Raw genomic sequence first — 27,219 nt, forward strand, 5'->3', positions numbered from 1 at the left:
TTTGAGTTTTGAAAGGGGGGGGGGGGGGGGGGGGGGGGGGTGGAGCAGAGATAAATGTTAAAATGGAGGAGGTAAAAAGTTAAGAATTACTAAGAATGAATCTACCGCTGAATATAAATAAACAATATTAAAGTGGTTATAATTTTAGCTTTTAACTATAATACATGTGATTGAGATGCATTTGTCCTTCATAGATACTTAAAACTATGTTTTAGGTGAGCAAGACTGTAGGAATATGTAACCAAAATGTCAATATTATTGAGGGCAATCCAACAATTTTCATTGCATAATAAGCATAACCTCCAAAATTTAACACTACGTTACAACCTTGAAAGATGAAGTCTTAAACAGTAAACAGAAAACGAACAACCCAACCAATTCAAGTGTACCCGATTCTCGCAATCTACTATCTTTCGGTCATTGATAAAACACATTTCTCATAATTTTTTTTAGGATTAAATTATGTTTAGTCATTGTGCTATGACCATTTTTTTGTTTCAGTCCCTGACATTCTCAATTAATCTGAAAAGTTCATAACGTCAAAATTTCCATCTGATTGGTCCCTCCCGCGTCAAATTAGGAGTTGGCCTTAGGTGAAATGTCCAATATACCCCTCTATTATTTCTTTTTCCTTTTTAATTTCTTTTTTTCTTTTTTCTTTTTAATTTCTTTTTTGCTTTTTCTTCTTTTTTTCTTGTTCCTTTTTAATTTTTTTTTTCTTTTCGTTTTGCCTACTTTCTCCTTCCTCAACCCACCAATCTCATTCCGATCAAACTCCACAACCCATCTGTTTCTCTCCCCAAATTGAAACCAAACGCAGCAAAGACCTAGCTTGGCGGTGCAGAGATGGACATCGAGCAAAAGCAAGAGGCTAGGAGCTGATCGATCACTTCTTCACCTTCTTTGAAGCCATCTCACTCTGTTGGGATCCGCCCTCGCCTCCATCGTCGCCAACGCCATCTCCCAAACACAAGCAGATCCCAATCAGCTCGGAAATTCACCGCTAAACCACTCCCCTCTTGTTTTCACAACCTACTTCTCTCTCTCCCACTCAAATCTCACTTTCTCTCTCCACATCAAGCCTCAATTTGGAAACTTTTCACTGAAAACTACCATTTTTTCAGACCCTGAGGTTTTTGGGTCTTGCTCAAAATGGTGATTTGGATTTAGGGTCTGGTTGAAATGATGGTTTTTGATGGCCAAGTTGACCAAAGCCAGATGTGAAGAAGAAGAATAGTGATGGAAAAGAAAAATGGCCGCCGGCGTGGAGAACAATGATTGGGGTTTCGGGTCGATCTGGATTGGTTCACCGACGTGGCGCTACCGATGCAGCAGGATACGATGGTCATTAAAAAGGAAAAAGAAAAAAGAAAAAAGGAAAAAGGAAAAAAAAAAGAAATTAAAAAGGAAAAATTAAAAATTAAAAAGTAAAAAAGAAATTAAAAAGGAAAAAGAAATAACATAGGGGTATATTGGACATTTCACCTAAGGCCAACTCCTAATTTGATGCGGGAGGGACTAATCAGACAGAAATTTTGACGTTAGGGACTTTTCAGATTAATTGAGAATGTCAGGGACTGAAATGAAAAAAGGGTCATAGTACAGGGACTAAACATAATTTAATCTTTTTTTTTTTTATGACAGAAACTAAAGCATAAAACACAATCCCCCTCCCTACCCAGTTAATCCAACTGAAACGCTTGTGACACAAACAAGGGAAGGCAATTATGCCAAACTGCAGAAAATCGATCTTGAAGATAAAAATTTGCAAGTTTATCAGCTACAAAATTAGTTTCACGAAAGATATCCTAAATCTGATGAAAGAGAAAGAATAAGCAAGCTTCCAAATATCTTCAACCAAGGACTTGATTCTTCAAGGAACAACATCTTTGCGTTAGACACAATCAATGAGAAGTTTAGAGTCATGTAGAACTGATCAGCATGTAGGGCATCTCTCAGAGCAGCTGCTTCAACAACAAGAAATGAAGAAGGATCAAGTCTTTTAGCAGTAGCAAAAATAGGTTGACCTTCGCAATTTCTAAAAACAAAATCAATAGAAGCTGTATCCTACTTAACATAACCATCAAAGTTAATCTTTATCTGATCATGGTTTGAAGGATTCCATTTTATCTTAAAATACTTGGAAACCTTAGAATGAAATATTTTTTGATTAGCCTTACAATAGTTAGCTCCCAAAGTACGTAGCAACCCCAAAAAATGATTGAGAAGGGGAAGAGCTAATCGTTGAAAGACAACCTGATTTCTTGTATGCCAAATAGACCAAGAGATAACTAGGACTTGAGCAATAGAATCTATAGTAAAATTTGGATTGTGGAACAGAGATTCTAACCAAGACAGAAAAGAACCATTGCACAACAAAGGAGAAGGCAAGGAATTAGACAAATGCCAAACAGAATGTGCAAACTCATAGTGTATAAAACTATAAATAAATGGTCAGGACCAGTAAGGCAAAAATGACAAGCAGACCGAGGTTATATTATGGTTATACAGAGAGAGATTGTCTCTTGTCTTCAACTTATTTCGCAGAAGGGTCCAAGCAAAAATCTTAAATCCTGGGGGGTATATTTAAATAGTAAACTACATATACCCCCTTGATAGGATTTCAAAATACAAAAAACTCCACAACATTTGGTTTTGAACATTTAAAGACAAAAGTTTACACTTAAGGACAATATGTTCTCCACTTGCCACATGTCATGAGTTAATTTACTTTTTTACCCTTAACTACATATTTTGACTTGTAATCCCTTTATAATGATTAAATCTTACAAATAAGGACAATCTGCTCTCCACTTGCCACATGTCATGAGTTAATTTACTTTTTTACCTTTAACTACTAATTTTGACTTCTAATCCCTTTATATTACTTTTTTTTCTTTTTCTGAGAATAATCCATTTATGTTACTTTTTTTTTTTCTGAGAATAATCTGTTTATATTACTCTTTTTTTTTTCTGAGAATAATCCATTTATGTTACTTCTCAAAAGCAAAAAAAAAAAAAAAAAAATTCTTTCTTTTACACGTTGCTAAGAGAAAGAATCTCAGACCTCGCTCTCCTACTCTCATCTCATCGCCTAATCGTACTATTACACTCGTCCAATCCTGCTACTGCACTCGCAGCACTCATACTCGTCAAGTTCTGCTACTGCACTTGTACTCGTGTCCAGTTCTGCTACTCATGTTCTGCTACTGCACTCGTCACTGAAAATCCTGCTACTGCACTCGTCCAATCCTGCTACTGCACTCGCTGCACTCATACTCCGTCTAGTTCTACTATTGCCCTTATACTCGTGTTCTGCTACTGCACTCGTCATCGCCTAATGTCTAGTTCTGCTACTGCCCTCGTACTCGTGTTCTGCTACTGCACTCCTCATTGCCTAATCCTGCTACTGCACTCGCTGCACTCATACTCCGTCTAGTTCTGCTACTGCCCTCATACTCGTGTTCTGCTACTGTACTCGTACTCGTTCAATTCTGCTACTGTACTCGTCTTCGTCTAGTTTTGCTAATGCACTCGTCCTCGTCCAATTCTTCTGCTACTACACTCGTGCTAGTCTAATTCTGCTACTGCACTCGTTTAATTCTGCTACTGCACTCGTCTTCGTCCAGTTCTACTGCTACTGCACCCTTGCTCGTCCAATTCTTCTGCTACTGCACTTGTGCTTGTCCAATTCTGCTACTGCACTCGTCTTCGTCCAGTTCTACTGCTACTGCACCCTTGCTCGTCCAATTCTTCTGCTACTGCACTCGTGCTTGTCCGATTCTGCTACTGCACTCGTGCTCGTCCAATTCTTTTGCTACTGCACTCGTGCTCGTCCAGTTCTGCTACTGCTTGAAGATTGAGACAATATTGAAGGTTAGCTCTGCTACTACTTTTAGGGATGGAGAAAAAATGACAAATCCTTGTTGATAACAACCTAATTAAGTTCCAAAAGTTGATCTCTGGAACACTAACTTAGTGAGATGGAAAGAAATTCCATCACCAACACCAACTTAGTAACAATGGAAGCAAAAAATAGTAAATGAGCATAAAACTCATTGACCATGAACTGAACCTATGATGCTGCAGCAGGCCCTTCCTTCAATGGTACCCATCATCTCTTAGCTTGATGAGACAGCAATTGCTTGTAAATTAGATATCCCTATGCCCATTCTTTGCGCAAACTTCAATTAAAAATCACGTATGTGGATATATATAACACCTACCAAGGAGGCCAGCAGCTTTATTGTCAATAAAATTAATCAACATGGTTCGTTTACTACCACGCACGTTGAGAAATAAGAGCCACTAGCCTGCACTCTGCACGACGGACCCAAATAGCTCCCAGCTAAAAAAAAAAAAAAAAAACAGTAGCTAATAAGAGAATTTGCAGCAGAAAACCCAAAAAGTTAAGCTGCTCTTTGATGTGAAAAACCGATGGCCTCCAAGTACAAAAGAGAAAGAACTGTAGGTGGTGGAGTAGCATACCAACAATCGATCTAGCTCAGAGAAAATCAAGCAAATACACCATCAAATCCTTCAAATCAATTTTCAAGAACACACTAAATCCTGTTGCACCAGTTATGTTGAACCGCACCATGTTCATGCCGCCGACGGCGAGGGCCTCGACCACGGTGGTGTTGACCGAAAACCAGCGATTGGGAGTGGAGAAGGGCTTAAGGAGCAAGGAGGAAGAATGGGGTTTGGGGTGAAGAGTGAATAAACTGAGAGATTGTGACCAGACATGGTTGGGTCAGAGAGAGAAAAGCTTGGGTCTCAGTCAATGAACAGAGGGAGCTGAGAAAAAAGTCATAACCTTTTGACAATGACATCGCAGTAATTTTAACAAAAAATTGTATTAATTCGTAAATACACATGAAATTTCAGATGTTAGGTTACTTCATTTTCCTTGGGCCTGGGCTTTGTGTCCTTATTTGTATAAATCTAATACATGATGGGTTTTTTGTTTTTTTTAATTTGGTCTGTTACTTGTATGTAATTTTCTAATATTTAAATTCCAAATTTTATTCAAAAATTTAGATTTAGAATGAGCACGACCTGTTTGAGAAATTAACCAAGAAGCAGTTTTAATAGAGAACTTACCAGAACTTGAAGGACCCTAAATGAACTCATTTGACATAGGATTAAAAGGAATAGGAACAGCTAAAATTTGAAGAACTATATCAATAGGAAGAACTAAAAGTAAAGCTTTCTTATTCCATTAGCAATTCTGGATAAAAGAAGAGACCTTAAAATTCCAATCTGAACGATGTCTATCTTGTTAAGGAAACAATAAGTAAAGAGGAAAAGGTAAAACCCAATTAAAGTCCAAGAAAGAATTCCCTCACACTCACTATTACCTACAATTCATCTTATACCTTCCATAACTAAAGGTCTAGCATCTAACATACATTTAGCTAAAGAATTTGAAGCATTTTTATTAACTGTGAACAAGTGAGAGTTTCTCAAGTATTTGACAATAAAATAAAAATTTGGGGCAGCCTGGCCCAAAGAAAACGTTAGCCTAAAACTGCAAAATTTTCAGATGCCCTATTTTCCACGACACTTCTAGTCCAAGCCCACCTTATTAAATTGTTTTATAAATAAATAAAAATGGGACCAGATTATTAAATTGTTTTATTAATTGACAGCTGATATTATCAAAACTGTGAGATACCGAAATTTAAAATGAGCAATAATTCAGGTAAAGGACCAATTTTCCTAAAAATAATGAAACTAAGAAAGTTTTTCTTTATTATTATTATTATTATTATTTAAGGATTGACATGAAATTTTGGTAGTGGGCCGATTCGTCATAACAGGCCGTTAATGGTTGATTGGGCCAGGTCGGCTCGGTCCGGTTGCAAAACTCAAAACATGGTGCTCCCGATATTTCCCGCCAACTCACGTCTCTGTTTTCAGGAAGTGCTGCAACTGCACTCGTTTCCCTCAAGCAGCCATTGATGACAATCAGCTTCTCCTTTTTTAACGCACAGAAAACAGATGCTACCGAAGAAGAGGAGGGCAAATCAATCCAAAAGCTACCGATGAAGAGGAAGACAATTAACGCAAGAACTCCGAACACGATGCTAATCCTGTCCACATGCAGATTCCCCGAATGAGAAATTCGCCGAATTCAGGTGGACATACGCCGCAATTCTGAATTGACTGGAAATACGCCGAATAAGCATATTGTATATTATAAGCCAATTATTATAATGAATAATATAGATGGCTAAGCCGGCATAGAGTTTCTTCTTTATGAGTTCATACAAGCTGGGAGAAGATTCAGGTTTACAAGAGTTGGGTTTGAGCTTTTGGGATCTGAGATGATGTAGCAGGACCTATCACCTAGTGGCTGCTACAGAAAAAGCTATATATCTATAGGCTTCAAGGGAAATTCACCCCTTAGAACTTTGGCTTAAATTTCAATTTGCGATCTGAGGTTTACTAAAATCAGTTGTATAGAACTGCTCTGAATCGAAAATTACCGTCTTCCCTTGAGCTATTGAAATCATAATGCGACAATTGACAGAATCAAATAGTATTGCTGGAACTCTTTTCTGCGAAAGTGATGTCTCTGTTTTAAGCCACACATCCCAAATCAAAATTAATACATTACAAACACAATCCAGCAGAGTAAGATTGAGAATTTGTCAAAATTATTACAACAAAAGCCTTCAATCGCAGAATAAGATGTCCAGATTCTTTTTACTGTACCAAGAGTACGTGGCAGTATAGAAATTAAACAGGTACCTCAGTGGTGTGGTTCTGGGCTTCATATCCTGTAATGCGCCCGTCATTCCTGATGATCAGGTCCTTCAATGTCTGGTAGGCACGACCAAGTGCTGCAACCAGGTTCTGTTTCAATTCTCTAAAGTCTCGAACAAGATGTGCAACTGCACGTTGGTAGAGTTTTTTCAGCGACTAGCTTGTAATACTTACTCACGTAGCATAAAAGGCAGATGCTCCAGACGAAGAGTGCAATCCATCCGAAAGGTGAAAAAAGGACGAGCAACTCTATAATCACGGACAGACTTCCAAGAAAGAGGGAAATATTGTTCATCAAATCTACGAACTCTGTATTATTGCGAGCAGCTAGGATTCCCATCACAACTAAAGAGACGATGTAAAGGCATGTCTCAATAATGAAGAGGCCCATCATCACAGTGCCGTAGGCGGTCGCATTTGTAGACACATCTGGAAACTTGAGTTGGAGGTGGTCGCCTAAGACTCCGATGAGAGAAAACATGCATGAATCCATGCAATGCCAGCAATATCATCATAGAATATCCCCGAGGAGCACTCTCCCTCCTTGTGCTGGTTTTACGAAAGAGAATTTAAGTTAGAATTTTATTTATAACTATATCGATTAATTAAACTATTTCAAAGACTGGTATCAGTAAGTTGATGATCGATAAGAAGAAACTTAGAAGAATAATGTTAGAAACAGAGGCCCCTGTCCCAACTAGATGGGACTTCATGGTCTTCAATATCATTAAGAAGAGAATAATGGATTGTACGGCCTTTGCTTCCAAAAATATAATATAATACCAAATAATACTATTGAATACATGTTGATAAAAAGGACTTTGACATCTCCCAAGAACCAGTCCATTTTTCTTCACTATTTCTTAAGCTTTAGCAGAAATATACAAGTGACTACAAATCTACAATAACAAAAACTGAGATCCTTATTAGTATGTGCCGAGGCTGCCTATAAGATTATTTGATGAAAGTTTAACAAGACACTAATGAATTGAACTTCGACTACAGAAAATTGAAAACGATGGAATTAAAGATTAATTTGTACTGACTTCCCGGGTCTTGCATTGGCATTCTGGTGGCTGGCACTCTCCACATCTATGCTGTGGTTATATATGGTGATGAGAAGATTAATTTGTACTGACTTCCCAAGTCTTGCATTGGCATTCTGGTGGCCGGCACTCTCCATATCTATGCTGTGGTTATATATGGTGATGAGAAGATTAATTAAATTGGAAGCACATCACTATTTCTTAGTTGAATTGAAGATTATAATCATTATATAAGAAATACTAAGCAGTTAAGGCGCAAAAATCTTTCCTAATCATCCTTGACAAAAAGATAAAGAAAATGATGTTGGAAGCTCATGTTGCCTGCAGTGAACTCCTGCAAGGCAAGGGAGGCAGAAAGCTGGGTAGGAGTGGAAATAAAATACCAAGAAATTTGCTGCAGTCCCAAACCAAATCAAACCCACCGGTTTGCTCCCTTTTTGGTTTTAAGAGAACACTATGCGGTAAAACTTATGTGTTTGAGAATACTCAATTCTAAAGTTAGAATTTACTCATTTATAAAGTATAAACTATGCGTTTAAAAAATGCTGTGAGCTAGCTTGAAAAGGGTCATTGATCTCATATGGTAGATGACTAGATCCTAGCATACAAGTGATGTCACTCTGTTATATGACCAAATGAACATTACATTTTGAACATATTTCCTTCAACCTTGATGTTCAAGCCGCTTACAACTTATATGATAGTCTGAGCTAATCATCTATGGTAGTAATTTTGGAATGTGAAGACTTTTATAAGCTGCACTGGAAATGGGGAACTTAATTTTGCCACACTTGCCAAGAACATATCTCCGAGTTTCATAACAAAAAGTTTACTCAGATCAATTTCGGGCAATCCAAAAGTGAATAGAATGAGGGGACAACGATAGATGAGTACTATCTACTTAATATCATCAATGTAGAGCAAATAGACATGTCAGTTAATTAAGAGAACTACTTTTTGTAGTATTTGTTCATAACAGAGGAATGTACAGAGTAACCGAGAAATGTGTGGCAATAGTATCCTTTTGTGATAACAGAGAGACAGAGAGAGACAGAGAATCTAAATGTGCTTTCATAAAATTCTTCGACTTTTTTCTTTCTGTCTTTATTTTTCTTGTCTTTTTTTGGTTGGTGTCTACACCAACTGAACCATCACAACCCTGTAACTATGAGTTACTAAAAATCACATCCCTAAACATTGTTGTGGCCTTGTGGGATTGAAGCAAGTGGGGGTATTCAAGATCTAAATACAGCAGCTAGGCTCAGTATGGTTTGGGGAATTTTGCAAGCTGCATTAGCATCACCACGTTGGCAATAATTGGAACTTTCTTTCTCAATTTTTTCAAGCACTGCAATAGTTGGACCAAATAGTCTCACTAGGCTACATAAAGAAAGAAAATATGAGCTCCATCGAGTATCACTAGGTCGTTTCAAAGTGCCAATCTGATTAGCTCCCTTTCCACTTTCAAGTTCATCAATAGATAATAAATGTGCTATTTCTTCTATTTGAGCATCTTGTAACTCATCATGACGTTTACAAGAAGAAACAACCACATTTATAACAAAGCTCAAATGAGAGAAAAAATTATGGACAGGAATTACCTCTCTTGATGCAGCAACTAATGCCAATTGCAAGCGGTGTGCGAAGCAATGCACATAGTATGCATATGGACAATCATTTAGAAATAATGCTTGCAATCCTTTCCACTCACCCCGCATATTGCTTGCTCCATCATACCCTTGTCCACGAATATTTTGAACATCAAGTGAATGACGAGAAAGAATGACACATATTTCATTCTTTAGAGTTGCAGCTCCAGTGTCTTTAACATGAGAAAGATCAAAGAAGCGCTCTTGTATAAAACCTTCTCCATCAACAAATCTCAAAACAAGAGCCATTTGTTCTCTCTTAGACTCGTCACGGGCCTCATCAACGATAATACAAAATTTAGAATCTCCAACATCTTCTCGAATCTTTTTCCGCACTTTGCTCGCAATAACTTGCAAAATTTCCTTTTGTATTGCTGGTGATGTATATTTAGCAGATTTAGGAGCATTTTCCAAAACAGTTTGTGCCACTTTTTCATTATATGATGCCAAAAGTTTAATCAACTCAACAAAATTACCTTGATTTTGTGACTCTGGAGTTTCATCGTGACCTCTAAAAGCACATCCCTGAACTGCGAGAAAACGAATAGCATCAATAGAAGTCTTCACTCGCAATCGGTTATTTACAATCTGCGCACGTGTTTGCATATTGATCACTTTGTCTATATGTCTTGATTGCTTCAACAAATCCTCACAAGCTTGCACAGCTTTGTTATGAGGTGAGCAAGAACCCTCTCCAATATGATTCAAAAATGCACACCGATTTCCGTCATTCACTTTCTTCCAATTTCTAAATCCCTTGACACTAAATACGTCCCAACCAGGACGACAAGCTGCTTTCATTGTAAAAAGATAGCATGGTAAGCAATACGCTGCATCTTCAAAAGGAGAATATTCAAGCCAAGAAGAAAATTGGGTATACCATGACTCTTGAAAGCGACGAGGATGTTTATTTCCAGACTTTGGATATTCCGTAAGGTGAATTTGATATGGCCCTAATTTCAAATAAGCACGTCTAATCTCATCGCGCTTGTTGGGTGGATATTCCCACATCTTCAAACGTTTTCCAGGATCTCGTTCAATAGTAGCAATATCAACGTCATTAAAATCATGCCCAAGATTTTCCAACTGATGTTCTTCAGTATTTTGAGGATTTGAAGGAGGCTCAGCTGAACTCGATGAAGCATTAACACCAGAAGTTGTATTATTTGCAGTATCCTCAACTTCTTTTCTTTTAAAGAATGAATCAATTGTTTTCAGTTTGGGCATGATTTCATGAGCCTAGTTTCCAAACATGATCATAATTCATACCCAAATCAATAATGAATACGATAAAAAATTAAAACTGAAATCAATAAATAAAAGTCTGTACTCACCTTGAGCTCTCTGTGGTTTGAAATTGAACTGATAATTGATCACTGTAGACTGTAGTCTGTACCAGTAGTAGATGACCTTGCAGAGTTGTTTTGTAGAAGTTTAGAAGATGATGTGTTGAAGTTGAAATAGGGTGACTGACTGTTGCTCTTTAATGACTACTTAGTCACTTATAATAATAAAATATGAATAAGCATGAGATTCTTTTCTGACAAAAACTAAGCATGAGGTTCTTGTATGACAAAAACCAACAACGTGAACAGCAAAGGCTGGCCATGCCTAAAAAGCAAAGCAAATAAAAGGTTTAAAAATTACTAATTTAGTAAATTGGGGCAATGGGGGGGCCATATATATACAAAATTGCTGACTTCACTGATGTTATACACGGCTTGTTAAAGAAATTTGAAAACATTGGGGGGGCCATGGCCCTCACCCGCCCCTATAAGGATCCGCCACTGGTTGTGGGATTGAAGCAAGTGGGGGTATTCAAGATCTAAATACAGCAGCTAGGCTCAGTATGGTTTGGGGAATTTTGACAGTCTACAGTAACTGAACCATCACAACCCTGTAACGATGAGTCACTAAGAATCACATCCCTAAACATTGTTGTGAGATTGAAGCAAGTGGGGGTACTCAAGATCTAAATACAGCAGCCTGAGTAATCAGTATGGGTTGGGGAATTTTAACACAGTCCACAGCAAGTTTGATTCATGACTTGATTATCAAGGAAGAGATAAGGGATAAATAGGTTACTAAGGAGATTCCAAGAATAACAACGATGATGATGCGTGAAAACAAAAACTAGCAGTACAAGAGCAGAGATAAACAGGGACGGAGCCACAGATCACAACTAAGGGGGGCCAATACAAGATGGATGAGAAAAAATATATTAAAAAAATATTAAAATATTGTATAATTGTATAATTGATTTGATCAGATTAAACAGGCGTGCTGTAAGGAGGCGTTCTCCAAATACCAAGGTGCAACAAGCATGCTCCAAATATTATTTTACTCATGGTTCTGCTTCTAAAATCCAAAAAGTCTTTATTATTTACTATTACTCCAAACTAACCAATCAAAAGATAGGTGAGATATATTATATTTTCATGTGAAGCTAATCACGTGGAGAACTAGGGGGTGCCAATATTAATAATTGTGTGTGTAGAAACTCAAGTCAACTAGATTGCAAGCAACAATTACATATGCAGTCAAAAAGTTAAGGGGTGCCATGGCCCCCTCAGGCCCTTGAGTAGCTCCGTCCCTGGAGATAAAACAAATATAAACAATGGAAGACAGAAAGAATAGTAGATGTTTATAGATACACTAACATGTGCTCATGCGCGCTGAGAGGTATCAGAAGTGATTTCCGGCATTACTACTTCCAATTACAGCTTTCTCCAGAGCTCTCTCTTGCTGTATTCCTCTGCTTGGGTTTAATGGAAGAAAAAGGAGTAAGAAAGATGTTTGCTCCAAGGATTTGCACCATAGGGGGAGAAAGAGGGGAGTGTATTCCATGCACCTATGTACAACTAGACTGACCATGTGATAGTCACGTGGCTGTTAAAAAGTGGGGTTCTGTTAGTCCTAAAGGGGTTAGTAGTCATAAGACAAAAAAAGTAAAACCAAGTAAAAAATAAATTTAACCATGACCTCAAGCCCCATGGGCGGACCCACCTCATGCCCAAATGAAGGCTATTGCCCGAAGTACTGGACTTCCGCCTGTTAACAATCAATCATTTATTAGGAGGGTAAATCTACAGCCATTCTGATGTTCAATATAATGTCTCGAACCACAGAGGAAGCATTTCCACATACAAGTTTTACTGCATATCCTCAAAGTTAATGAAAAATCTGACATAATTCTTACCTTGGCTGACCTCTGATCAGGAAGTTCGAAGCTGAGAATTGCCTTAAGGCCAGGAGCAGGTTGACCAATCATAACAGTGGTGAGAAACTGTCAGCAAAACAAACCATTAGTCAGCTGACTTTTTCCTAGAAATGGATGTACAGTTTATAAATATTTCCACCACTCAACATACGGATATAGCTTATAGAAATGCAAAAGACATAATCACAAACAAGAGAGAGGAACAAAATATTATCCAGAACTAGAAGCTGTTCTATGCATCAGAATGAATCCAGTAGCAAGAAGAATTAAAAAAAAAAAAAAAAAAAAAAACTGATATGACATCCTTTGCTGCACTATTCTGTTTCTATATCAGTTGTTGTCTCTAGGAAAACAGTAAGCTAAAAATGAATAAGCAGTTCTATTTACATAGGTACAAATTGCAGACATGAAACGACCTATCTTTAGGCACAAGCAACTTATATTAACCCCAACAGGACATGGGAGCAGATGTCATAGTCCATAAATATTGAGAGTCTAGATACTGACTTTATAGTACTGGAGTTACTAATATAGATGGGCATGGTACTGTCTTTCTAAAACTACCAAAATTGACATCTCGGTCCATCTTTTCTACAAAATACCAGCAGAATTGGAACCCCTGCAGACCCTTTCAATCAAACAAAGTCCAAAACTATTATCATGTAATAGAATCTCCAGCTGCCAATCCATATAATAGAATCTACTATCTATTCAGCAAACTGAAACACCAGCCTCTTGCTTTCCTTAGCAGCAAGCCCCTGTGCCTAAATATGATTGGTATGACAAGAATTAACAATAGATAAACTCAAAAACCTAATATTTATATAGCATTTCTATAACTATTTCTTGAAACTTCCATCAAACACAATGTTTTCTAATATGAACGGACATAATGAATACAACCCATCAAAATAAATAGAATTTTCATCTCAAATCAGACTAAGTGAAGATAATTACAATTACATGAAGAAAATTCACACCTATTCAGAAGGGTTGACTTCAGTGGCAACATTGGCAACATGGAATTCAGACCTGCTCTTCTTCCCATGAATTCTTAACCCTCCATAAAACTTCGTCCCACAACTCTGCCCTGCAAGTCAAGAATCAGAATCCATAAAAGATTTTGTTACTATACCTTTTGTTTTATATATTTCAGCTTGATGTTATTATAGCCACAAAGTCAGCCACATGGTACTATACCTTTTGTTTTCTTGTGAATATTTTGTATAAGCTTTAGATAGATTTTTGAGTAATGAAATTTTGCTCGTTCCAATCTGTTTTGCTAAAATTAGGACTTCACTTGTTTTATTCATTGCCCACAGATGCATTCTGACTGATTAAACCGGATATGTCTGGCACCTTCACAAGCTTTTTTCTTATAGTTAGTTTCTGTTATAGCACATTATTAAACAGTTTTGCTGAAAGAAATGGTATTGGAATGGGTGTCAGATTTTAACCTTCACATTTTTGTTTTGCTTGAAAAGAGAGAAGTCAAATGTTGGTTCCAAGTTCACTGTTGTTTCTATTATGTAAACGTTTTCCTTCCTTTTGTATTTCAAATTTTCAATGGTTTTTTCACGTAATGTAGTTGCATTAGAATATCCCCGTAACTGCTGAAAGATGTCTAGCTTATATATATTTTTTTCTTCCAGCCAATTTGTGCATGATCTATTACATCATTAATTATTACATTTTGTACATAAGAATTACAGCAGATTTTTTTTTTTTTTTTACCGAGGGTTTTATGCATGCCAATGAACTTGGAATGCAAATGTAGTCCATATACGTTGTGAATGATTTTTGAGTAGTGGAAAGGCATAGTTATAGACATCTGAGTGTTTGTTGATGATAAAGTTATTTTATGAGAGGATATGGTTCATATATAATGTAGTAAATTGTACAGCAGTGGCATTCTTCTGAGAAATCATGATAGGAATAAATTCAGAGGCCTGAATGAGTTAGTTTGCGTGATCTTAAATGTCAGAGTAAACTTCAAATTTGAACTAATTTTAAGTAAGCTTGGACAAAAGGTGGTTGGAGATAGTATGTTCTCATTAAGTAGACCTGTAAGGCTATAAGATACCCAAGTATCTAGTTCATAGAAGCTGGTGGAGTGGAAACTTGGTCTGCTTCCATTGTTATGACTTATGCGCCTTTATTTTATAGGGAGGGGGGGGTACAGCAGTAGATTAAAACGTTGTGCCTTGCAGTCACACAATTAGTACTCGTTCACTTTGTTTTTAATTTGTGCCTAAAAATCGTATGTATCCCTGCCGCAGGGCATATGCCTTGAGGGGCAGTAGCCAAAACACATGGCCTTATGCTTTCCCCTTCTACAGGTTTGGTCTTTATGTGATGTCTGTTTTGTCTGAAATTCCCTTTGCTGACATTGATTGAACAGAAGATTTCTTGCTGAGTGTGTGTTTATGGTGATGAATTGATAGATAGTAAAAGAAGATTATTGGAGGAATGATTGAATATATATGCTTTTCTTAACAGATATGCATTTATTTATTTTCACGTGTAATTTTTCCTTCATTCCAGTACCACATTACCAATGCAACTACTTTACTATATTTGATTCAGGTTTCATCCTGCTTGTATAGACATGAGTGCAGAGGAAGCTGAAAGACTTGACCACTTTTTTTGTGAAGGTTGTTCTCCCGAGGGACAAAAGAAGTTGGAGAATTCGCATACTGTCTCCAGACAGTTGGATAAAAAGGTATACTTTTAAATTAAGTGCTAGATGAATTGATCTAGGTTCGTCATTGCATATCTAGAACTTCGGATCTTCTTATCTATCTAGCAAATAAAATTATTAACTTCTGTGATATTCTGTTTGCTCCTAATTATTGTACTGAGTGTGTAAGTATTTTGGGCTATTCACCATTCAATACATGATTTCCCCTTGTCACAAGGAAACCGGAGCATTAAGGAAACAAAGAGAAAAGATCAAAGGATCGGATCTTGAAGACATTAGGACCAATTAAGTCATTGATCTTGAGTTTAATATGTTTTGATTCCATATCTTTTTGATGCTCTTTGATTGATATGCATATCAGTCAATTTGATTCAAATCTGTTATGCATTAAAGAGGGATTTAAACATGCATATCAATTTGAGATCTTGGTTAGGAAAGTTTCGATTGTACATTCAAAAATTGTTTTAAAACCTTTCTATATTTTTCTTAATTAATTATTAAGAAAAGATTTGATTGAGGGGGAGAGTTTCTCCCCTATAAAAGGTTTCTAAACGAAAGTTAGTGTTGGGGTTTTTAATTGCATAAAATTGCTCTACATTGGTTTATTAGAGTTGTTCATATTGTTTTTCTGAAAAACCCTCTTTATGTGTTTCATGTATTCCATTGCAAAATCATTCATATTTATTCTCAAGATCGTGATTTAAATTGATAGCAAGAAAAGTTGAAGATTGAGTATCTTGAATATTGTACTAGGAATTAGAACAGTTGTAAAACAAGTTAGCATGTGTTGCTAAGTGATAGTGTTGTTAAGAACAACACGACTTGTATTCTGTAAACCCTAGTGATTCATATTGGATTGCATTTTCGTGTTGGCTACGTTAAAAGCCACGCAGTGAAGTTTCCTCAGTGGAGAGGTTTACACTGCGTTAGCAAATCTCCGTGTTATGTATCGCATTTCTTTTAAAATAAATTTCTATACATAACGGTACTTCAAATATTTGTTCCATCAGGTAATTACAATTGGCATCAGAGCGGGTTCTAGAAATTTCTAGTGATCCCAGAAAGATGGAACATTCACGTGATAGGGCTGCTGGCGGATCTATAAACAGTCCTCCATGGTTCGAGGGTGGATGTGAAAAATATACTCAGTGGAAAATCTACATGAAATCATATCTCTATGCTCAAGATGAACATGTGTGGAATATTGTAGAAAATGGTTGGACTATACCTATGGTAAAGGCGAAAGGAGAAAGCTCCTCCACTTCCACTCCCAAACCAAGGAAGGATTGGACTGATGAAGAAGTTCGTGATTTGCAAGCAGATTTCAAGGCTAAGAACAGTATTTTCACAGCCCTATCTGAACGAGAAAAATTGAGAATCAGTCACTGTGACACTGCCAAGCAAGCATGGGATCTTCTACAGACTACGTATGAAGGAAATAAGAAGGTACGTGCACAGAAACTGCAAGCACTGATATTTGAATTCGAAACCATGACTATGGGAGATGATGAAACCGTGGATGATTTTCATGGTAGAATTCTTAAAATCTCTGGTCAGTGTCGTAGTCTGGGAGCACCTTTTGATGAAGATAAGATAGTTAAAAAGATACTCAGGGCCCTGCCAGAAAAATTTCACTCAAAAGTCACTAGCATAGAGGACTCTTTTGACATTGACGAGTACCCACTCGATGAACTCATTGGAAATCTTAAAACCTATGAGATGAGGTTAAAACCTGAGAAGAAAAACAAGGGTGTAGCCTTCAAGGCAGTGAAAGGAACAGAAGATGAAGAGGAAACACAAGATCTAGCCCTACTGACAAAGGAATTCAAAAGATTTCTGAAAAGCAAGAACTCTTCTAGGAATTCGACTGTGCCTAGAAAAAATAATTATACCAGCAATGGTAGTTACAATGACTACAACAACAAGAGTGGAAAAGGGAACTTCAAAGGAAATCACTCAGGAAAACCTAAGTGCTATGAATGTGGTGGCTACGGTCACATCTCTACCGAGTGTGGAAATAGGAAGCATGAAAATAGCAACAACAAGTCTCTACTTTCAACTTGGAGTGATGATGAGTCTCAAGAAATTGAAAACGTAGCACTTGTATCATCGTTTCTACCTGATTCAGATAGTGACGAGTCTTTCTCTGCTGATGATGAAACAAATATCCGCTGCAGACAACTCTACAAAGCTTCAAAGGCAACCTTGCTAAAAAACTTGAGCTTGGAAAAAGAAGTTGATTTTCTGAGAACTGAGAAAGAAAAATTGGAGCAATTATTGGAATCAGCAAATTTACAAAGTGAAGCAGCAGATTTACAAGGTGACCAAGGATTATTGACTTGGAAGACTGAAAGAAATGAGCATCTCAACAAGATAAAACTGCTGGAACTGGACGTTAAAGGACAACGAGCATTAAACTTGGAACTGTTGGCTAAAAACGAGGCATTGCAAGAAGAGTTAAAATCGACTCAAGAAAGATTCACCAAATTTGATGTCAGCTCCATTGCCATGTCCAAATTACTCGAATCTGGAAAGGCTCCTCATGATACTTGTGGGTTAGGATACACTGGGGAAAATTCCAAATGTACCAAGTTCGTAAGAGCATCAAGACCAACTGTAGAAAAGGAAGAAATCTTCACTGATGATTCTGTCAAAAATGTGAAGGAAGGACAACCAAATCAAAACCTCCAGGTAAATCGTGACCAAGAGTCTCACACTGGTCAGAACAGGTACGCAAACCCTAGACCTTTTATCCCTACATGTCATCACTGTGGTAAGATAGGCCATATCAGACCTAGGTGTAATGGAAGATTTTCAAACTCACAGCACTCTCAAGAAAAATACACTGTTGAATCTCTAAGTTTTGAACTTAAAGAACAAAAAGAGCTCATCAACAAATTAACAGAAATTGTTTCGAAGAAAAACCTTCCAACTGACAAAAGAAAAGTTGTCTGGACCAAGAAAAATGAAAGTAAATGTCTTCAGTCTTATATTGATAAAACTGATCATACTTGTCTCTTTGCTTGTGCAAACAAAAATCGACAAAGATCTCACATTGAGGCATCTTGTTTAGTAGCCCTGACTGCATTAGCTGACAAAAGACGAGATTTCTGGTATGTTGACAGTGGCTACTCTAGACACATGACTGGAGACAAAACCTGGTTTACTTCTTTTGAAGATGAGAACACAACAGGATCAGTCACATTTGGAGATGGAAGAAAAGCAAATATCCTAGCGCAAGGTACAGTGAACACCCCAGGTATACCTAATCTCAAAAATGTGCTATTTGTTGAAGGCTTAACTGCAAATCTGATTAGCGTAAGCCATTTGGCTGACGACTATGAAGATGTATGGTTTAACAAACAGAGATGTTTAGTCTTAAATCAGAAAGGAGAAGGTATCATGGGAGGTAAGAGATCTGTTGATAACTGTTATCATATTCAAGCTAATGAATCTTCCAGCTTGCAGCCCTGTTTGTCTGTAAAAACTACAGAGGAAACCTTTGAACTCTGGCACAAAAAGATGGGACATGTAAACTATCAAGACTTGCTAAAATTATCCTCCAAGCAATGTGTCCGAGGCTTACCAAATTTAAAGGGCAAAACTGACAAGATATGTGGAGACTGCAAAATTGGAAAGCAAACCAAGGCTCCTCACAGGATGGTGAATTCTGCAACAACCACAACAGTCTTGGAACTTTTACACATGGATCTCATGGGACCAGCTCAATCTGAAAGCATTGGAGGTAAGAGCTACATGCTAGTAGTTGTAGATGATTTCTCAAGATACACCTGGGTAAATTTCTTAAAAGATAAGACGGAAACGTTTGAATCTTTTAAAAACTTGAGTCAAAAATTGATCATTGAAAAGAAGTCATCAAATACTAGCATAGTGAGGGTAAGATCGGATAATGGTACTGAATTTAAAAATGCCTCTTTCTCTAACTATTTTCATGAGCTTGGTGTGTCTCATGAGTTCTCAGCTCCAATCACTCCACAGCAAAATGGCATTGTGGAAAGGAAAAATAGGGTATTGCTGGACATGGCTCGAGTAATGTTGCATGCTGCAGGTTTAAGCACAAACTTTTGGGTTGAGGCTATCAGTACTGCTTGTTATACTATAAACAGAGTATTTTTCAGACCAGGTACTGATCAAACAGCTTATGAGCTGTGGAAAGGTAAAAAAAAACCAAATGTTGGATACTTTCATATTTTTGGCAGCCCTTGCTACATTTTACGTGATAGAGAGCATCTTGGAAAATTTGATGCTAGAAGTGACGATGGTGTATTCTTGGGATATTCTCTAAACAGTAGAGCTTATAGGGTTTACAATAAAAGAACCCGCGTTGTTATGGAATCCATTAATGTTTCTATTGATGATCAATGTGTAAAACAGGAAGAATCATATGCAGATCCATCACCCTCCTCTATCACACCACCAGAAATTGCAGAAGCCTCAACTGATGAAGAGGAAGAGGAGATCCCCGACAACATTTTTGAACCAGCTCCCATCCAAAGGAAAGGATTCAAACAAGTTCAAAAGGACCACTCCTCTCAAGATATCATCGGAAATCTGAAAGATGGATTGACAACAAGGAGAAAAGCTACAGCTCAGGTAAGTAATTCTGAGGTAAGTGAAAGAAATGTATTGCTATGCTTTATTACTGAAAATCTGCTAAGCATGAACATTATATCTCATTTTGGTTTTGTGTCTATTGTTGAACCAAAAAATATTAAGGCAGCTTTATTGGATGATAACTGGATTAGTGCCATGCAGGATGAGCTAAATCAATTTACTAGGAATCACTACACCAATTTTTCAATCAGACGACAGTTTTTCACTGTCGTCTGATTATATACTTTGCTGTTGTCTATCTCAATGCCGTCTGATACATGGATCAGACAATACCAAAAAACTGTCGTCTGATAAAGTTTACTACAACAGCGACTACTATGCTGTCTGTTGTCTGAACACTAAGAAAAACAACAGCGGCTTATATACTTACTGTTGTCTGAAGGCTGTGCCAGACAACAGGGGCTTATATGCTTGCTGTTGTCTGAAGGCTGTGCCAGACAACAAGGGCTTATATGCTTGCTGTTGTCTGAAGGCTTAGTCAGACAATATGTACTTGCAAATCCCATTGTCCATCCATTACTGATACTATAGATTTCTCCAAAAAACGGTTGTTTGTTGTTTTGCTGGACAATGACTTTCTCATTCTTTTAGTCCTTATAGTATTATAGTTAGATGGCTCATACAACAGTTTTTGTTAGGCATTTTGTGATGATCAATTATTGGACAATAGTTTTTAGCTGGATTGAATGGTCTGATAGACATTCAAAATGACATCACATCCAAAACACATTCATTTATGTTAAAATCTGATACATTCATCCATATATCCAACAAAGTCATTACATCAACAGAACTAGTTTTCAAACAAAATTTAGTAAAATGTTGAAACCAACAAAGTCTTGAAGAACACACTTTGTGATGACAATGAAGATGCCAGCAGAAGTTGCATCAACAACAGCCTTTACTTTCGCTGTCACTCCCATATGCCTTGATGCCTCTCCTTTATGTATGTATGAATGACGGGAAGTTAGATAAGCACTTTTTTCACCCAATGCCACCTGGTTGACTAAGAGTTCATTTTAAAACAAGCTAACAGAAAACTAATACAAATCTCTTAACAAGGCATGAAATGATCCAACAGGTATATGAACATCAGAATTCTAGTTTGATCTCACAATTTATTATAGCGTCAGTTTCAGAATCATCAACTCCCATGCCTGAAATGGAATTAAAGGTTTCAAAGGGGAGAGAGAGGGAGGGAGAGAGATCATTAAACAGAGCAAACATCTGGAGTTTGTTCTAATTGATGTTCTCTGTTCATTCTTCAAAACAGGCCATCACTGCTCAAAACAGGCCAGCTACCCCACCCTTTTACCACTGAAGCCATGGTGCAATGCACCTTTTCCTCATTCCCACTCCTGTATGAAAATATAAATAGCAGCCAATCATATGACCCTATATGATAGGCCATGCAGGCAACCATCTACAACAAGGAACTTATGCAAGCATGCAAGTAAGCAAAAAAATAATAAATAAACTCATAACTATGCCTCACATTAGCTAAAATATTTAAACTTCCTACACAGTAAGGGTAAGCAAAGAAATACGCCCAAAATTGTATAAACCTTTCCTCCTTTCCAGGTTGCCTGGCTACAATACATTCAGTACGTGAAATAATCAATTATGGTATAGAACTCTTGAGCTTTTCCCCCTTCTTTTGAGCAATTGGGATCAGTTGTATACGGCTCTTAGTTTATGACTAACGTACGTTTTACTTTGATTAAAATAACATGTACACGTTATCTCCTCCTTCACTCATTCAGAAAATACATTTAATCATGCGATGGCCATGCTACTAACTGTTCTTATTGTACATTAAGCTAAAAGTTGCATTTGAAATCAAATGCCACAGATCTACAACTATCATTTGCAAAGCTATAAAATACTAGGGGACGTGTTCACCATTTGAAAAAGGTGCAAGAGATCTCAGTATGAAGAACTTACAGTGCGTTGGCCAGGTATAATTCTAGAGACATGGCTTAGTTTAACATATTTCTCATCTTTGCCTGAGTACCATATCAGAACAGATTCATCCTGAAAGTGAAATGGAAAAATTCAAATCAAGGCTGAAGAAAAAAGAAATTCACAGCAAGAATAATGCCTACTACATCACAAGAAACTGCAACAACACAACTACCTCACAGAAAGCATAAGTATGAAATGGCTAACAGCTTTATAAAATGATCATGAAGGTGTAATAATTTTTAAAGACAGTGTAGCTCAGAATAAAAGAATTTCCCAAAAGATGGCCAGGTATACTAATGTACAAAGCATCCTAGATATAACAAATGAAAAGGCATATAAAACTATGAACCTCAAGCAGTATGGAGAGCATGTTTCGTGCTGTCCAAAATTTCTTACTGAAACAATGCCCAGTCTATCGGAGTCTGTAATACATCTGAGCACACATGTCCTCAAAAGCTCTACCCAATACCATGTCTTCATAAAGCTCCAATCCTTCCTCTCTTGTTATCAGCTAAATACACACAAATTCAAAAACCATAGTCTCAGACACTGTTCTTTTCATTATAAGAACATAAAATCTTCACAAACCACACTAGGAAAAAAGAACTCAAATGGGTACTTCTACATCCCTTTGAACTTAATTAGATGTATATAATGAAGTTTCCTTTACTTTAAACATACTCGAATCAAATTGATCTAAACAAGTTGTATTTTTCGATTAGACAAAGAACTCAGATGTGTACTTCTACATCTCTTTACACTTGATGAAATGTACACAATGAAGTTTGCTGGACTCTTAAACATAACACTCAAATCAAATCAAACTGAATGCACCCAAGTTGAATTTTTTATTGTAAATTTTGGACCAAACAACTTAAATCATGCTTGATTGAGTTCAATTCACAGCTCGTAAATCTCAGCTACCTAGCTCTTCAAAACCCAAAAATCTTTCTTCAACAGTGAAAAACCAAAATCCAATTCTCTCCTATTCCAACCATGCATGGCAAACCAAACCAAACCTTCCAAATAATTCAATCAAAAGAAATGAAATTTGAGGCAAAAGAATGATTACCAGATTGGTGGAAGCATTGGCCTTCTTCTCCTTGACAGCCTCGGAGACCGAAACCACCGCGGATCGGCGCTGCGCATTGGGCTTGGCAGCTACACAACCGGGTCGGATCTTGGAGAGATATATAGGCATACAAAAGGAGCTTGATATATTAATTATTATTATTTACGTACAAGACCCTTTGGTATAGATTAGGTTTCCAGCTTTCTGCACATTAAACAATATCAGAGTAAATTCTATAGCTTCAAGCACCATAGTTTCTTACTTTGTTTCACTTTAGAATTTACGCATACTTTGTGTAAGGAAGACAGAGCTGCAAGGGAATATGCAAAAACAAAATGAAACAAAAGTGAATATTTCGGTCCCAACACCAAATTATCGCGCAGAGCAACCTAATTTTCCATAAAGTAGAAGTTCCAACCAACTCACATTCTTTCCACACACACTCAAATGCATATATAACTCTTCTCTCACCCTTGTTGGGGTTGAGGTCGGAATTCAACCTCATTCCCATCTAGGGAAACCTGTGTCAACTAGGACCTTGGAAACCAGCTAACCATACTCATCTTATTAGGTGGCTGGCAATTTTACCATTCCAGGACAGGCACGTGCTGACCAAACTAACACAATAAAATAGCCTAGTTACTACAAAATAATCTGATGTTGTCTGAAAAAAAATGATATAAGAATCTTTACCTTGATGTTGCTGTCTTTAAAAGTTCTCATAATGTCATACAAGAGACCCTTGTGATCAGCACAATGGATCTGAAGTAATGTATGTGCTGGGCTCAATGAGTTGTCATATCAGGACTAAGAGCTTGAGAACTGATTTCTTTATCCAACAACTCACACCTAAATAGCTCTTCAGCTACTAATGGAGACAGAAAAGGAATGCCATGGTGGGGATCATACTCAGGACCTACCAACTGAAGTTCGCAACTGGTACACGACTCACCCAATACGGCTTGCAACTGTTTCAATGTCTTATCTTGCCACTCCTTTGTGTGCAGAAGATCCCTGAATTGAGAATTTAGCCCATATGAATCTTTATATGCAATAGCATCAACATTTTACATTAACTGACTTATTACACTACCAAGAATACCAAATCAAAGACAATAATTTTGACTAGATCCCAGTTATATTCCTAGTCTCTGAGCATAATGATATTTTATCCTTTAACAATTGGTCAGGAAAAAATTTAGTCAGTGGAGAAAAGTGGAAAGTTACAAGTTAGGAATTAATATCAGCTCAGAGAGAAAGAGGAAAATGGGTAAAATTAGAAACCGTGTCCCATATTGTTACATATAGACAAGCTAAGTATCTACGCTACTAACCTATGATGTCTAGCCAATTTTCCATCTAGAAACCATGTAAATGTGAGAAAACAAGCAAATTATCATACAGAATTTATGAAAACTTTCAGATATAGAAACAGAAAACGAATACCAATGCAAAACTCACATGTTATCTGTTATGAAGACCAGGTCCAAGACCCTGTCATCTGGTGTTGTTGTCACTTTCACCCTTTCAATCGAAAGCTCAAGATCAGACATAATTTCAGTGACATCTAAGACAAAGGAGTTGAGGCAACATAAGACTAGACCAAAGGGAGACAACTAAACAAAAATATTATTCGTTCCTGAAGAGGAAGTGGGAAATATTTCCCTTACCATGCAATAATCCATTATGGTCAGAGCAAAGAAACTTCAATAGATAAACTGCAGGGGGCAAGGAACATGTAGTCTGAGGGTAGAAGCAATACGGAACAGAACATGACGGGCACACGGATAGGAGCTGGTTCTCCAAATTCGACCATTTAACTGTTGTTGAGTTAGAATGAGGAACCACCCATAATTACGCATTAGAGCTAACCTTCCAAATACATATGACAGAATCTCATGGTGAGACTCAGATACCAGCTCGGGGTTTCCATACTTTCTTTCTCCCATATAGACAATGTAAACCTGGCATTACAAGTCACCAAAAACCAATGAAATTTTTTTAAAAAAAAAAAAACCATCATAGTAAATTTGACCATTAAAAAAGAAACAACATAATCAAAATAGTAAGAGTAGACTCACATTTGTGGAAGCAAAAGAAAGAACGAACCCATAACTCTGCAGAGCAAGAAGAAGCAAAAGGGTGACAACAATCCCTGGAGGAGGAGCCATATGAGTGAGTCCTTTAGTTAGCCTGAAACAATTACATGCACACACAGCTATCTTTGGGGTTCATTAAATTTTTGGACTGAAGGGTTGCTATGTGTTGTACTATGAAGAGTGAACTGTTCAAATTAGAAGCACAAATTGAGTCAAAATAAGAAAAAGGCTCAATCACCCACAAAACCAAATTCAAATCCCAAAACAACCCAGATAGATAAACCCAAAGTATCTTCATATGCAGCACCCGTAATTCTTTGGATCGAAATTCAAAACCAATCAACCAAATTTGAACATGGGACTTATTATTAAACCAAGCCCCAAATTATAAATCCAAGCGTATAATACCAAATCAATCAAAACAACATCAACAGATCCAAGCCAAAGAATCAAACCTCACCAAAAAGATGAACTGGCTATTGCTCGAAACTCCGGGAATCAAAGTCCCAAAGCAGTAGAGGGCTCTGCGAATCGAAGTAGCAGAGGGCGGATGGAAGCAGCAGAGATCGAAGCGGTGGTGGTCGACTGGAGAACACTGCGGTGGTGGTCGACTGGCGGTCACTGCGGTGGGATAGAGAGATGAAAGTACGATCAAACAGGCAGCAAAGAGAGGTTCTCAGAGAGAGAGAGAGAGAGAGAAAGGAAGGCTGAGGACTGAGGGCAGATGTGATTTTGAGAAAGAGAGGTGGGAGCTCGGGTGTTTTGGTCGAATGGAGAGGGAGGTAGTTTTGTTGAGCGGAAGAGAGAGAAAGCTGAGAGGGAGAGTGGGAGAGATAGATGACTAGTGAGATCGGGGAGATGAAGAGTGATTTTAAGAGAGAGAAGCGCGAGCTCGGGTTTTGGCCGAATGGTGGGAAGTGAAAAATTGAAAATTTGGCCGAGTCAATTAAAAAGGGCGCAAAGCATCTATTGAACCCTAAAACTCAACTCAGACAACAGCAATTTCAGTATATTGTCTGAAAGAGAGTTGCACAATAGACAACTGAAAAACTGTTGTGTGAATTAAAACAATCAGACGACATCTTTTTCAACCATTGTATTAATGGTAATTGCACAACAGAGAAATAATAACTGTTGTCTGATTAAAAACAATCAGACAACATCTTTTATCAACCATTGTATAGATGAACCTTGGACAACATCACGTAACAACTGTTGTCTGAATTGACTCATTCAGACAACATCAAAAAAATCAACCATTGTCTGAAATGCTTTTGCACAAGAGCCAAGAAAAAACTGTTGTTGGATTAGAAAACTTAGACGACAGAATATTTCTTGCTGTCGTCTGATTATTTCAGACAACAGTTAAAATGTTTGCTTTCGTCTGATATGTGTCGTCTGATTGAAAAATTGGTGTAGTGAATGATGTGTGGTACCTGGTACCTCGACCTAGTAAATGCAATGTTATAGGAACTAAGTGGATTTTCAGAAACAAAAGTGATGAAAGAGGGAATGTGGTTAGAAACAAAGCTCGACTAGTAGCTCAAGGATACTCTCAGATTGAAGGTCTTGACTTTGACGAGACATTTGCTCCTGTGGCTAGATTAGAATCAGTTAGATTACTCCTTTCCATAGCTTGTCATCTTAGGTTCAAATTGTTTCAAATGGATGTCAAAACTGCTTTTCTAAATGGGAACCTTCAGGAAGAAGTTTATGTGGAACAACCACCAGGTTTCCAAGATCCACATAACTTAGATCATGTCTACCGTCTCAAGAAGGCTCTGTATGGGCTAAAGCAGGCTCCCCGAGCCTGGTATGAGAGGCTCTCCACTCATCTTGTGGGAAAAGGGTATGCTAGAGGGTCTATTGATAAAACATTGTTTGTAAAACGAACCAAAAATGATATTATCATTGCCCAAGTGTATGTTGATGACATTGTTTTTGGTTCCACTTCTAGATATCTTGTCAAAGAGTTCCAATCTATCATGGAAAGTGAGTTTGAAATGAGTATGTGTGGTGAACTAACTTTCTTTCTTGGACTGCAAGTAACGCAGATGGACA

At 37.4% G+C, this 27,219-nt stretch overlaps 2 protein-coding genes and 1 long non-coding RNA gene across 8 annotated transcripts; 1 reads left to right on the top strand and 2 right to left on the bottom strand.

Moving 5' to 3' along the window:
* Positions 1–9,052: 9,052 nt before the first annotated feature.
* LOC133737181 (uncharacterized) lies at positions 9,053–10,960 on the bottom strand. The gene is made up of 2 exons (XM_062164789.1): positions 10,801–10,960; positions 9,053–10,705 (listed from the first exon to the last, which is right to left on the bottom strand). The coding sequence occupies exon 2, from the start codon at positions 10,691–10,693 to the stop codon at positions 9,053–9,055; it is 1,641 nt and encodes a 546-aa protein (XP_062020773.1). The 5' UTR covers positions 10,694–10,705; positions 10,801–10,960.
* A 5,492-nt stretch (positions 10,961–16,452) lies between these two features.
* LOC133737182 (uncharacterized) lies at positions 16,453–20,500 on the top strand. Its single transcript, XM_062164790.1, has 2 exons — positions 16,453–20,001; positions 20,495–20,500. Exons 1-2 carry the CDS (start codon positions 16,453–16,455, stop codon positions 20,498–20,500), a joined length of 3,555 nt encoding a protein of 1,184 aa, XP_062020774.1.
* Positions 20,501–20,745: 245 nt separating this feature from the next.
* On the bottom strand, positions 20,746–26,058 carry LOC133735597 (uncharacterized). Of its 6 annotated transcripts, none has more exons than XR_009859159.1 (9): positions 25,619–26,058; positions 25,141–25,214; positions 24,730–25,023; positions 24,521–24,626; positions 23,753–24,073; positions 23,060–23,263; positions 22,384–22,498; positions 21,967–22,056; positions 20,746–21,380 (listed from the first exon to the last, which is right to left on the bottom strand). It is a non-coding gene; the product is annotated as an uncharacterized LOC133735597 (long non-coding RNA). The 6 variants fall into 6 exon arrangements; XR_009859158.1 differs by having other exon boundaries at positions 22,337–22,498; XR_009859160.1 differs by having other exon boundaries at positions 20,746–22,056; positions 22,337–22,498; positions 24,521–24,583.
* Positions 26,059–27,219: the final 1,161 nt, after the last annotated feature.

This window comes from Rosa rugosa, chromosome 3, assembly GCF_958449725.1.
Source record: "Rosa rugosa chromosome 3, drRosRugo1.1, whole genome shotgun sequence".
NCBI lineage: Eukaryota > Viridiplantae > Streptophyta > Magnoliopsida > Rosales > Rosaceae > Rosa > Rosa rugosa.